Genomic DNA, 14260 nt, shown 5'->3' on the forward strand with positions numbered 1-14260 from the left:
ATATCCATCCGTGTCTCATTCAGTCCCTTACAGGTGGCTGTCAGTTCCTCCATCGCTTTATCGTGTTTTGCAAGCTTTTCATCCACCAACTTCATTCGTGCGCCTTCCGCCATTATCGTGCCCACAAGTTTCAGAATCGGACTCTGATACCAAATGGCAGAGTCAGACCAATTAATTTGGAATTTAATAAATGCAAAAAAAAAAGAGTTGCTGTATGAAATCGCCTTTATTAGGTAACAATTTACCCCTAATGTGAAACTTTTCGGCACGAATCAAGATCTAGTCGGCCTCCAAAGCGGGTATATTAAAACTATTTGTTGAGGACTAATTGTAGAACACTATTTTCTTAGGGGGCATATTAGAACTTTTCAACAATTTCCGGGAGCAAACTGATATTTTGTCCTCTCGTCAAAACCAAAGTCCCAAGCCTGAGGTCTCCATTGTGTTTTCCTACTTCCATTCTGAATCTCCAGAAGAATACTCAGATCTCAATTTCCTCTGCAATTCAGGTAAACCAAAACTCAAATCTCTTCTATTATTTCTTCAAAATAATAAAATTTCTTCGCATTTTTTCTGTTTTCTCGGCATCTTTCTGCGGTGGTTTATTGACCGAGATTTGGTTTTTCTTTGACCTGTTGTATTTTTTGAATGTGTTCGAGTCTATTTTTCAATTTCTTGATTGGGTATGCGTAAAAATTTGATCTTTTTGAGTTTTTGTTAGGTATAAAATAAAAAAATGGGTGAACCAAAGAAGCAGCAGCCAGTTTTCACTAAGGTTGATCAGCTTAGACCAATGGCTACAGGCCTAAATCTTACGGTGAAGGTGGTTAATACAAAAACGGTAGTGCCAAGGGGAAATCAAAGCCGCCAGATGCGATTAGCTGAATGCTTGGTTGGTGATGAAACTGGAATGATCATTTTCACTGCTAGAAATGATCAAGGTATTGAATTTAGTATTTACCTGTAAAAGGAGAGAATCCTATTGCCTATTATGTCCCTTTGAGATTAATCTGTATAATATGGAGAAGGCCAGAAGGGTATCCCCCAAATTTCCAGACGTGCATTAGCTTGCTCTCAGGGATTCATTGGTTGTAAAATAAAAGATTAATCTGGATAATAAGGGGATAAGGGTAGTAAAGATTGTACCTTTAATATTAATTAACTAAGTAAGGGATCTAATTGGTCTAAGTTTTCGTGCTTTTTATGGTCTTATCATACATTCCTGCTGGGAACTTGATGTGCTAATGCTGTTTTTTGGGGGGGGGGGGAGAACAATGAGGTACCTGAATACGGTGTGATCTAATGCTTAATGCTAAGCGTAGGGAATAATAGTTGGTAATTTTCCAATCACCACGCTTTTGCGTTTGTTTTTAAGGCCATGTTGTCAAAGTCTCAGACTGTCAGCTCTTATGGTGTCTACTGTCTAAGATACTAGCACTTGGTAAAAATCAGAAAATCTCTTAGGGTGATAATATCTGTGTTCTTCTATAATCTTCCTTGGAGTTGTTCTAGAGGCACATATTTCTGTGATCTACGCTGTGGTCAGGGTCGGATCTATTGAGGCCCGAGGGGGTGGTACGCCACCCTCAAGCTTCGGTAGAAATTCCATGTATATATGTATGGCCGAAATAAGTTAAATAAAAGAGTTGCCACCCGGAGTAACAAAAGTCCCTAAGGTGCCAGTGGTAGAAGCTCAAAGTGTCCTCCTTACGGCGAGAGATCGAATCAGTCTTGTGTTAATTTTAATGTTTTGGCTTGCTGTATCAAATAGACAACAATTTGACTACAATTATTAGAGTACCCTAAACTACACTTCACTGCTTTCTTTCTTTCTTGTTTTTTTTTTAAAGTTTTAATTTGAGTTACTCAAGGACTCCTTCATATTTATTAGTAGGAGTATCACCGTATCAGGTAGTTCATGATTCTTTCTTATTATCAATTTATATTCTCTTACAATTGATATAGATATTAGAAAAATTAGCATGAAAGGTATTATAATTATGTTACATAATTTAAATAAGAAAATAATTTATATAAGCTTATTGGAACTTAAAGTCCTACACATTAGGACTTTCTACTCAAATGAAGAAAGATTTAATAACCATACTTTTATTGAATCTTAAAGTTCTAAATATTCAAAAAAATTGATAATAATTTCATTCAATATGAATTTATTTTAAAGGATAAAAAAGCCAACGAACATTTTGCAAAGAAACTTCGTGTGTGTGTATATATATAAAAAATTAATTTTCTTCTTCCAATTATCTTCTCTCCCATCAGGAAAAAAACCCTTATTGCGTCAAGTTGTCATAATTAGTACATTTTTCATTTAATTGATTTGTCTGAGCGGAAGCACAAAGGTGATCAAACAGACTGAATATTTACTCTATTTGGACCGTATAAATATATTCTATTTGGACCATATAAATGAATATGTCTATGTTCAAAATAATGTGGCACCCGCAACATCTAAATCCTAGATCCGCCTCTGGTTGTGGTCCATGCTTAAGCTTTTGTACCCTCCTTACTCTTTAGGATCCAAGATTATATGATTGTAAAGACTTCTGGTATATTGGGTCGGATTGATACCGGTCAAAGCAGCAAAACAGAATCAGATTGCTATTTTCTAGTTTTGTCTACTTCAAAAGGCTTTTTCATGAGACAATCTTAGCTTTGGGATGAAGAGCTGATCAGATTAGGTACTGGACCTCGGCATGATTTGAGGTTTGGCTAACTATTAAAGTCATGAGAAATTTTGAAACGGCCCCTAGGAGCATGTTCATATTAATTGCTCTCTCACCTGTTGATACTGGGTCCACCTTCCAATATGTGAATAGCTTTATGGTTAGTACTTGGCAAGAATTGCTCATGTAAAAGATTTTTTTGTCCTCTAGACACATGGTCTAGCATGTTTAGTGTTAAACTGTTACTATGTATTATGTGAGTCGAGGGGAGTGAACCCTAGGGACTAACATGTTTGCTGGAATACAGTTCATAGCTCTAGCTGATCGTCAAATTTAGACAAGTTAAGTTCTCTGGTGTTTACCATTTTGCGTTTCCAAAAGTAGGATCATGAAGGGAAACAATAGGAGAAACTTTTGCTCTTTAGTTATTCTGCCACGGTTTAATGACTGTTGGATTAGGTTCAGATCTTGCCGATCTATGGTACATAAATAGGAGAAAAATAGAGTTCAATATCCCTTATTTTGATTCTTGATCCTAGTTCAATTTTCTTTGGAAATATGGGAAAATTATCCAAACCATTGTTATTTTGATTCAAGCAATCAATCTATGCCTCCAGCCCAGACAAGTTGGGGTTGGGCAATATGAATCCTCTATACATATTCTGCTCTATTTGAGCTGCTACATTCCAAATTTAGTCTCTCTCTAAGGTAAGTTGGGGGTTCTGAAAAACTAGAGGTTCTTTATATCTCAAACTTATTCTCTTTACCTATATCTGATGTAAGTGTAACAACAACTAATTGGCAACTCAAACTAATTGGTATCCCTAATGGATCATTTGCTTTCGTTGCTATTTTGGTTAGATTCAAAGCAATTAAATCTGATTCTTTTATTTTCGACTGATTTTAACTGATAAACTTGTTATGATATTTTTGAATATTTGAGAGTTGAGACATACCTGAAACTTAGCTGCCGTTGCAGTTTTGAGGCTGAGATTTTACCTGACTGGAGTGTGAGTCAATCAGGCAATCAGTCGGCATTCAACATGTTATTCTTTTTCTTCCTTTTTACAAGTAATTCAACATGCTATTCTTCTGAATAGCTCAATCTTGGAGTCATTAAAAGCAAATAACTTCCTGATTATTAAAAAAAAAGAATCCCACTATTCTGTAAACCTTAATTACGTCTCTAGTCTTGTGAGGTAAAATCTTCATTTTCAGTTTCCAAATAGTGGAAGAAACAGATAAAAGGAAGTCTCGATGATCTTCCCTGCAAATGACTTTGCATAAGTAATCAAGGCAAGCCACCAAGTGCAGATATCATTCACTTATTGGTATGTTACATGTCTTTACTGGATGAACTGTATGTTATCAGATATATTAGGGAATCATTCCTTAAGTTTCTTTCATGTAGTTGGCTGTGCGATCCCAGCCATGCTTGGCTTCTTTCAAAATTTAGCAAACTAAGCTCAGTCTTCTGGAAGCTGACTTTCTATCTGTTTCTGCATCTTGTAAGCATCATATAAATTTTCGAAGGAAGGAGAATTGTGAAATTAAATATTTAGTCAGGGAGGTTCTTCTTTTCACTGCCTTCATATTCAGCTTTCCTGATTTGCTCGGTCAATTCGGCGATGATGTTATTTTCTAAGTTGCTTGGACAAGGGTGCGGGAGTCCCATGGGGGGTGCGGATCTAGAGTCGGATCTTTCGGGATGTAATTTCTAAGATTTGGGGATACGGATCCTAGTACGGATACGGTTGCGGGAATCCGGCCAAAAATAACTCAAAAAACAAAAATATAAAAATATATATATTATGAGAAATTTTGAGGAATATTTACGTATAACTTGTAAAGTGTGGATTTATTTTTTATTATCTTTGTAGGTAAGTAAATGATTGATTTAGATAAGGTATGTTATTTTCTTCCCTAGTTTTAGTTACTGTATCTTGTCTCGAATTGTTTCGTCCGTCATGGTCAAAGTACCCAAAATTGTTTGACCATATCCGGTACGAATCCCATATCTACACCCATCCAGTGTCGTATCGACACGAATGCGGTTCCTAAACTGCCATGTCAGATCAACTTAGGTTTTTCTTCCCATCTCTTTTTTTCTTGAGCTGATACCTTCATGTGATGGCTGTAATTTGGATTCATAGGCTCCTTCATTCTGGAAAGCTGGTATCTATTTAGTAATTATTTTGGTGATTACTTTTGAAATTATCAAGACTTTGCTGTCAAGTAACATGTATCTTACACATTATAGGTTAAAATCAATTAGTGTATCTTGAATCTCTCTAATTTTTTTTTCCACTGCTTCCGTGGATTGTGTTTGGATTTCATTGTGTCTCTTTACCTTTTTCCTTTTATTAACTTGGGGATTTCTTTTTCAGTTGACATGATGACAGAAGGTGCTACTGTAATTTTGCGCAATGCCAAAATTGACATGTTCAAGGGATCGATGAGACTTGCAGTGGACAGATGGGGACGTATTGAAGTTACTGAACCTGCTAGTTTCTCTGTCAAGGAAGACAACAATCTGTCCCTTATTGAGTTTGAACAAGTGACTGTTGTTGAACAGTGATTCGAGGCAGCCATAACAACGGTAATGCCGTTAGAGAGAAGCAATATAAGTAAGTTTCGTTCTTTAGGGGCACTAATATCAGTTGAGCGAAAACTACTTAGTTGTTTTGTCAGAAAGCTTTTTGTAGTTGAGGCGACTGGTCCAAATGTTTTGTAGATAGCAAGTCATGTAGCTGCAATAAACCGTAGTACAACTTGCTCTTTTTTTTTTTGGAGGATTGATTTTCGAAGTATTATGCGCCATCGTTTTGTTTTTTTGTAGCCACCATAGAACTTTAGTATATTTGCTTATAACTTCTTTCTTTCCCTTTGCTCCAACTTTTTTCCATATTTGGGTTCTCAGGAAAGGACACTATTTGACTCTTGTTCCATTATCTTCAACCAGAACTAATAAACAAAATTAACAGTAGGAACTGTCATCCTGGATTAGTTGCAGATATAATTCTGATCTTATGAGGACGTAAGGTTTAGTTTTGAAACAATGAGGTTTGCAATGCTGATCACAGAGGTAACTTCGGTCGTAGGTAGAGTTATTTGGTATTTTTGTTCGTGGGAGGTGACAATTACTAGGTGGAATAGTCGAAGCGTGCATAAGTTGACTTGAACATGGAAAAGTAATAACATAGCCTGTTAATTATGGTGTTTGAAGTTAATAGTGCTCTTCCCAAGTGCCAAAAGTTCTAAAATTTAACGCCAAAAATTCTACACTGCATTAGACACGCTATTTGTATTAGCGCTATTTCTCTGTGGGAAAATGCAGATAATTGCTGTTCATGGGCAAACATTCTTTGGCTTGGGCAAGTTCTCTTATAGGCTATGGCTTGTCAGTTCTCTGTAATTGCTCTAGCCTGCTTGCTCTAAAATCAGCGAACTCAAATCGGAGAATAATTGCTGGGGTTCAAACTAGACAATGTTTAAACTCTAGGAATCATTGCTGGAGTTTGAAGCTATAAGGATTGAACCCATGATATGTTCCTGGGGTTTAAAAATTCAGCAAATTTTTGAACCCCAACATATTATAGTAGGGTTCACCTTATCAAGTCTTTGAATTCCAGTACCTATTGCTATAGTTGTTTCTTGTGTCTGTGTTGAGGGTGTTTTTGGTCCAAATATTTTTCTTGTGAGTGGCTAAATGCTAATAGCTTTTTATATATTGGTTTAACTCTAATAGCATGAGTTCAAAGTGGTTAATAACTCTAATAGCATGACCACATGCTACTGGTCTTTTATAGAATTATAAGGTTAAATAAGTTTCTAATCCCTGATAAACTGCTCTTCTTTCTCAATATGAAGTTTTCCACTATATATATATATATATATATACTAGTTTCTCAGCACACGCGTTGCGCGTGTACTCTATCTCAATAAGTATTATGTTTTTAAACAATCACATAAATGTTGGTATTAAAAAATTTGTTTGAGTAATAAAGTAAAAGTTAAAAACAAAAGTATGTAAGTACAAGAAAATGATAATTGTTGTTACTGATGCAGGACTTTATCTGCTGGATATTATTATACCTTTCATCTTTTTCGTATTTCCTATATTTCTTATATTGTTGTTATTTTGTTATTTTATGTTATTTTATGTTATGTTATGTTATTTTATGTTATTTTATTATGGAACAATTACACTGTATATCACCCGACCCAGTTCTATAACCATAAAGAGCCCATATTTTGGAATTTTACACGCTGAGACCCATATTGTATATATCTTGAAATAAAAGTTTCAATGTTTAACACAAACAATCTTCACTCATCTCTTCTAGATTTTCTCCTCTTCTTCTCTCCACTCCAGTGGCCACCTCTCCTAAGTTTGTTGTGAAGTCAAGATTTTGATATCCAAACCAAAATTAGGTTGAGGGAGTTAGAAGCTTTTCAGATCTGAAAATTTATGAAAGAATCGTGCTCAAATTCGAGAGGGTACTATTGAAATTAATTGATAATAGTCCAAGAAGCTTCAACCTAGAGATTTGGTTCAGTTGGACTACTTTGCAACTCTTTGAGAGCGAATTTGGTGAGGTAAAATTTGGAAAAGAACTGGGTTCTTGATTTTTATTGAAATTTCTTCAAGATTGAAATTCTGGATTGAAAAGACCGAACTGAGTTCTTATTTTTGTTGAAATTTCTTTAAGATTGAAGTTCTAGACAGAGATTTTAAGCATATTCCAATTTATGAGTTTTTTAATAGACATGGGGAAGATGTATTTTAGTGAAAAAATCAAATGGGTGTTGATTAATATCGGTGAAATTATTTGAGTGAAGCTAAAAATATTAAAAAAGCTTTTAGTAACTAGAATTTAGAGTACTGGATTGATTGAGCATGATTAACATTGGTTTTGAGAATCATACCAGTTGAAAAAAGAAATTGAAGGTGAAATTCAGTTTTCATATACAACATTATACAATATTATACAACATTATACAAAATTATAATAAGTGTATAATATTGTATAATGTTGTATATTAGGTGTGTAAGTAGTGTTATACAACATTACTCTTTCTATTCGCGATTTCTGTTCGACTTTGGTGCAGTGGTCTTTCTCTTTGAAGTAAGTTCCTATTTCACATGTGCGTTAAAGCTAATTTTGCTTTTCTGTGTTGGTGAAATACTAGAATACATTATTATACATTCCATATACGAGTTTATACTAAGTTATACATTTTTATACATGTACAACATATGTGGACTTAAAACTGAAATTAAATTTTTTCTTACTTTTTCTCGAACAATCGATGTATAAAGTCAATTTTTTTGTTGATTTCTCTGCCAAATTGCGAATTTGTACCCATTTTTTTCAATTTTATTTTTTATTTCTTTTGTTTCTGCTATTTAGAACTTAGGACAGAAGAAAATTTAAATTTTTTTCAAGTTGTATTATAGTTGGTTTGCATTGTTGTAATTGCAATAGGAATGTATATGATCGATTTAAGTTGATTGTGTGCAAAAAATAAAAAATCACATATAGATTTATAAAGTTATATCCAGACGATGATGTCATATTGTGAAACTTTTATGAGCTACACGAATGAAAACTTAAAATGATGGCTATGTGGATGAAAAGCACCTACGCTGACTGTACTTTTATGCAATTATCTCTTTTATTATGAGTCTATTGATAGTACTAATATATCATCTCTTGTTGTTTTCTTGAGCCGAGGGTCTCCTGGAAATAGCCTCTCTGCCCCTCGGGGTAGGGGTAAGGTCTGCGTACATATTACCCTCCCCAGACCCTACTTGTGGGATTATATTGTTGTTGTTGTTGTTGTTGTTGTTGTTGCTTCTTATTTATCCAGCCTAATAAAGGAAGAAACTTTACCGGATATGTCCTCAATCATCTTAAATCTAAATTGATATATTCAACTTAAAATTGTTCAAGTTTTTATGAATTTTCTTGAAAAAGTATTTATTCATAAATACACTGTCACGACCCAAAATCCCAACCCGGTCGTGATGGCGCCTCTCGTGAGGACAAGGCCAGCCAATCAACAAAACAGTACATCTCTTTATAATTACTTAGCAGGAATAAGTCTAAATCATGGGCAGTATAATCTTAAATGCGAAATAAACGTGATAGAACAAGGAAAACCCTCCCAACTCAGCCCGAAATCGGGGTGTCACAAGTCATGAGCTACTACAGAGTTTACTAATATTTTACAAAGTCTGGAATTATCATAAATAACAAAGATAAGGGAGAAAACGGGGCTGCGGACGTCAACAGCTACCTCGTTACTCCTAGTCACCGCCTGGTCTGGAAAGAATCAGCGCTCAGGAGCGAACTCAGCTCTGCCTGTATCTGCACACATGGTGCAGGGAGTAATGTGAGTACTCCGACCCAGTGAGTAATAAAAATAAATAACGACTGAAAACATGAAATCTCATAACGGCACAATATAGCGCTATCCCAAGCAGTAAAATCAGTTATACAGTAAAATAGTGAGTATCAGATAATTCTTCTTTTAAAACAGTAAAGACAAATAATTTCCACAGTAAGGATAAATCAAAAGCTTGCCCCTCGGGCTCAATATGTAAATCTCAGTATAGTATCAGCCCCTCGGGCTCACTCCCAACTCACCAGCACACAACATCAGCCCCTCGGGCTCACTCCCAACTCACCACACACAAGCAACGGCCTCTCGGGCCCACTCCCAACTCACCTGGGTACCCTGCGCTCACTGGGGGTGTGTACAGACTCCGGAGGGGCTCCTACAGCCCAAGCGCAATATCAATAGGCCTGAAAGCCTTCACACATCACACACGAGGCCTGAAAGCCTCCTCATATAACACTCGAGGCCTGAAAGCCTCCTCACATCACTCAACATATCCTCACGTATGGCCCTCGGCCTCAATCAGTCCAGAAAATAATCATAAGCCTCTTGGGCATCAGTAAAACAATAGTGCTCAGCTCAACAACATTATAAATATCATTAAATCTCGAGTTGAGTATAAATGTAGCTGAGTTCACAAAATAATATAATTCAATTGGACTGAGTTCAAATAATATTTCAATTCGTGAGGAAAATAGTGATGTAAATTCACAAAAGATTTCAGATAATTGGCACGAAGCCCAAATATGGCAATAAGCCCAATCATAGTGAAAAACAATAAATCTTTATCAATTACGCGGTAAAAATATCAACTGGGATTGGACCAAGTCACAATCCCTAATAGTAAATGACCTCGCAGTCGTCATACAACACGTGTCTCATCTCAACATAGCAGTATGTTGTGCAATCCGGGGTTTCAAACCCTCAGTGCATCATTTAAAATCATTACTCACCTCTAGCTCGCTATGCCCTTGCCTCTCTAATTGGCCTCCTCGTGTGACGAATCTGCCAAAAATCACACAAACATCGATGAAGTTCGATTTCTAAAAGACGGCGTTTTAACCATGCATATCTGAAATTTGCCCCTTAATGATACTATAGTGATCCCATACAGTTATGTAACTTCAATCTACAATACAACACTCAATAGGGCCAATATTAGTACTAGATCCCATAAATTATGCCATTTAAGCATATTATCAAACATCTTGTAGGCATAAATATTTACACCTCTTAACTATAGCATTGGTTCCTCCAACTATCACCATTAACCAACAATTCATCCCACTAATATTCTTTAACAATTTATATTCCTAACATCACATGTGTGATCAACCATTCACACCCAAACCAACAAAAATTCCATCAAATAAACACCTTTAAATCCCTACCATGTTCATGTATTTAAACTGGGAATTGATGGCTTCCAACCAACATACAATAAGTTGTAATACTTGATTCATACTCATATTCCCATAATATATTCGTATATGTGAGTCTAAGGGTGTAGGATTACCTTTTGGAAGAAATCTTGCAAAACCCTCCTTTGAGTTCTTGAAGGAATTTCTTGAAAATCTAAGGATTTTTAAGATCAATCCATGTTAATATAAGTGTTTGGGAGTAGTAATCAACTCAAAATACTCCAAAAATCATACCTTAGGAGTGCAATTGGGTGCCTTGGTCGAATTGGAGGTGTTGGGGAAGCCCTAGGCTTGAGAAATGACTCAAAGTCCGTCATTTCCCGTCCTTAGGTGTATTTAGAGGCCTGACACTAGCGCGCCCGCGCTAATCCTGCTCTAGTGAGGCAGAAGAAAACGCAATTAGCGCTGGCTACGCGCTCCCGCGCTAAGGCCGAGCTACTGACACATGCCCAGTAAAATGATCATAACTTTCTGTATTCAACTCCAAATTACAAATGGTTTGTTGCGTTGGAAACTAGACTCAAAGGGCTTTAATATGATAGGTATATCCTCACACAACTCTTTATATAACTGGAGATATGGTTATTTAAAGTGAGGTCTTGTGCACACTTCAAAAGTTCCCATTAGCCATCCGTAATCACCTCGAGGTCCTCGGGACCTCAACCAAAAATACCAATACATCTTATAATATTATTCAAACTTGTTCCAATTATCAAAACACCTCGACTAACAATAAATTATCGAATTACATCGAATTCAAGTCTAAGTTCCTTTAAAACTTCCAAAACGAGCATTCGATCAAAAACTCGACCAAAATATGTCCGAATGACTTGAAATTTTGCACACATATCCAAAATGGCATAACGAAGCTACAGAAATTCTCGGAATTGCATTCCGACCGTCTGATCAAAATTTCACCTATCAACCGGAAATCGCCAAAATACTAACTTCGCCAAAATGAGCTAATTTCTTCATCGGACCTCCAAAATTAATTCCGATTGCGCTCCTATGCCTTAAATCATCCCCCGAAACTAACCGAATCACCGGAATTCAATTCCGAGCCCTCCAACTCACAAGTCAACGTCTGGTTGACTTTTCCAAACTAATTCTTACTTAAAGAGACTAATTGTCCCATTTCATACCAAACTCGATCCGAATTGACTCAAATTCACCAAGTACACATATTGAACATGAATAAGCATTTAACGGGGAATATGAGACGAAAATACAGGAAACAACGGTTCGGGTCGTTACATTCTCCCCAACTAAAACAAACGCTTGTCCTCGAGCGAGTTAAGAAACATACCTGGAATTTCAAATAAGTGCGGGTACCTGCTCCGCATCTCCTGCTCGGTCTCCCAAGTAGCCTCCTCCACGGGCCGACCTCTCTACTGTACTTTCACTGATGCTATATCTTTTGATCTCAATTTTTGAACCTGTCGACTCAAAATAGCCACTGGCTCCACATTATAAGTCAAATTTTCATCTAACTGTACTGTACTGAAATCTAAAATATGAGACGGGTCCCTAATGTACTTCCGGAGCATGGACACATGGAATACCGGATGAACACCCGACAATCTAGGCGGCAAAGCAAGCTCGTAAGCCACCTCTCCAATCCTCCTAAGTATCTCAAATGGTCCAATAAACCGTAGACTCAACTTCTCTTTCTTTTCGAACCTCATAACACCCTTCATCGGCGAAACCTTCAGCAAAACCTTCTCGCCCTCCATAAATGACACATCTCGGACCTTCCGATCCGCATAACTCTTCTGACGCGACTGAGCTGTGCGAAGTCTTTTCTGATTACCTTCACCTTTTCTAAGGCATCCTGGACCAAATCTGTCCCCAACAACCTAGCCTCACCGGGCTCAAACCAACCCACTGAAGTTCTACACCGCCTCCCATATAAGGCCTCATACGGTGCCATCTGAATACTGGACTGATAGCTGTTGTTGTAGGCAAACTCTGCAAGTGGTAAAAATTCAACCCAAGAACCTCCAAAATCAATCACGCAGGCACGCAACATATCCTCCAATATCTGAATAGTACGCTCGGACTGTCCGCATAAAACTTCTTCTCTCTCAATCTCTGCAACACCACACGCAAATGCTGGGCATGCTCCTCCTGGCTACGCGAATACACCAGGATATCATCAATGAATACAATAACAAATGCATCCAGATAAGGCTGAAGTACACTGTTCATCAAATGCATGAACGCTGCTGGGGCATTGGTCAGCCCGAAAGACATAACCAAAAATTCATAGTGACCATATCTAGTCCTGAAAGCAGTCTTGGGAATATCCGACTCCCTGATTTTCAAATAGTGATAGCCCGAACGGAGATCAATCTTAGAAAATACCCTCGCTCCCTGAAGCTGATCAAATAAGTCATCAATGCGAGGCAAATGATACTTGTTCTTCACTGTTACCTTATTCAACTGCCTATAATCAATGCACATTCTCATTGTGCCATCTTTCTTCTTCACAAATAAAACAGGTGCACCCCACGGGGACACGCTAGGCCGAATGAACCCCTTATCTAGGAATTCCTAAAGCTGCTCCTTCAATTCTTTCAGCTCTGCTGGTGCCATACGATATGGAGGAATAGAAATGGGCTGAGTGCCCGGCACTAAGTCAATGCCAAAATCAATATCCCTGTCCGGCGGCATGCCCGATAGGTCTACAGGAAATACATCAGGAAAGTCCCTCACAACTGAGACAGAATCAATACTAGGAGTCTCAGCTCTAACATCCCGCACAAAAGCCAGATATGATAGATAACCCTTCCCAACCATACGCTGGTCTTTCAAGAAAGAAATTACTCTACTAGAGACATAATCAGTCATGCCACGCCACTCGATCCTCGGAACACCCGGAATAGCCAAAGTAACTGTCTTAGCATGACAGTCTAGAATAGCATGATATGGAGATAACCAATCCATGCCCAGAATAATATCAAAATCTACCATGCTCAACAGCAGTAGATCAACTCGGGTCTCCAGACCCCCAATAATCACAGCACATGACCGATACACACGGTCCACAACAATAGTATCGCCCACCGGGGTAGACACATGAACAGGTAAAGTAAGAGACTCCCGGGGCATACTCAAATGACGGGCAAAATATGAAGACACATAAGAATAGGTGGATCCCGGATCAAATAAGACAGAGGCATCTGTGTGGCAGACTGAGATAATACCATAGTGAGATTAAACTCACTCCTTCATAAGCTTGTGGAAACACAATTCATCTGAAATTTTAACTCTTCCGCGTTTTCTTGCATTCACTCACATAATAGTTAAGCCTACTCTCTAGGGGACCAAATTTTTACTAAGTCCCAAATTTTTCAAAAATTTCGGCAGAGTCTCCTTTGTAATTGGGCCTATCCACCTGCCAGAGAATCACTAAAATTATCCTAACAACACATCCACAACTTGACAAAGCATCACAACGTATATCAAATTACATTAATATCAATATTACATGTATTATACTATCAAAATTGATACATGGACATGTGTTGCACCTATTTGAATCATAACACATAGAAAATACCTTTCAATCCTCCATTATTGGGCTATTCAACCAAGTAAGAACATATTCTTTCTTTAATGTTTTAGACCTTCAAGGTGGTCTCCTTGACTTAACGATTTCGTCATAATACATTTACAGAAGCGATCTCAGCTCCCAGACTTATCTAACTAGTATGACAAATAGCTTCCCCTCATAAGCCAATTACCCAC

The 14260-nt window shown here is 37.3% G+C and overlaps 1 protein-coding gene across 1 annotated transcript; it reads left to right on the top strand.

The window, feature by feature from the left end:
• The first annotated feature begins 396 nt into the window (after positions 1-396).
• On the top strand, positions 397-5579 carry LOC104246914 (uncharacterized protein At4g28440). Its single transcript, XM_009802822.2, has 3 exons — positions 397-509; positions 722-941; positions 5072-5579. The coding sequence occupies exons 2-3, from the start codon at positions 737-739 to the stop codon at positions 5260-5262; spliced, it is 396 nt and encodes a 131-aa protein (XP_009801124.1). The 5' UTR covers positions 397-509; positions 722-736; the 3' UTR covers positions 5263-5579.
• Positions 5580-14260: the final 8681 nt, after the last annotated feature.

Source organism: Nicotiana sylvestris, chromosome 10, assembly GCF_000393655.2.
Source record: "Nicotiana sylvestris chromosome 10, ASM39365v2, whole genome shotgun sequence".
In the NCBI taxonomy this organism is placed as follows: Eukaryota; Viridiplantae; Streptophyta; class Magnoliopsida; order Solanales; family Solanaceae; genus Nicotiana; species Nicotiana sylvestris.

Bases quoted from the DNA above. Each gene is read 5' to 3' on its own strand.
- LOC104246914 (XM_009802822.2), top strand. From the start codon at position 737: ATGGGTGAACCAAAGAAGCAGCAGCCAGTTTTCACTAAGGTTGATCAG. The intron at 942-5,071 runs GTATTGAATTTA...TTTCTTTTTCAG, and splicing joins CACTGCTAGAAATGATCAAG to TTGACATGATGACAGAAGGT.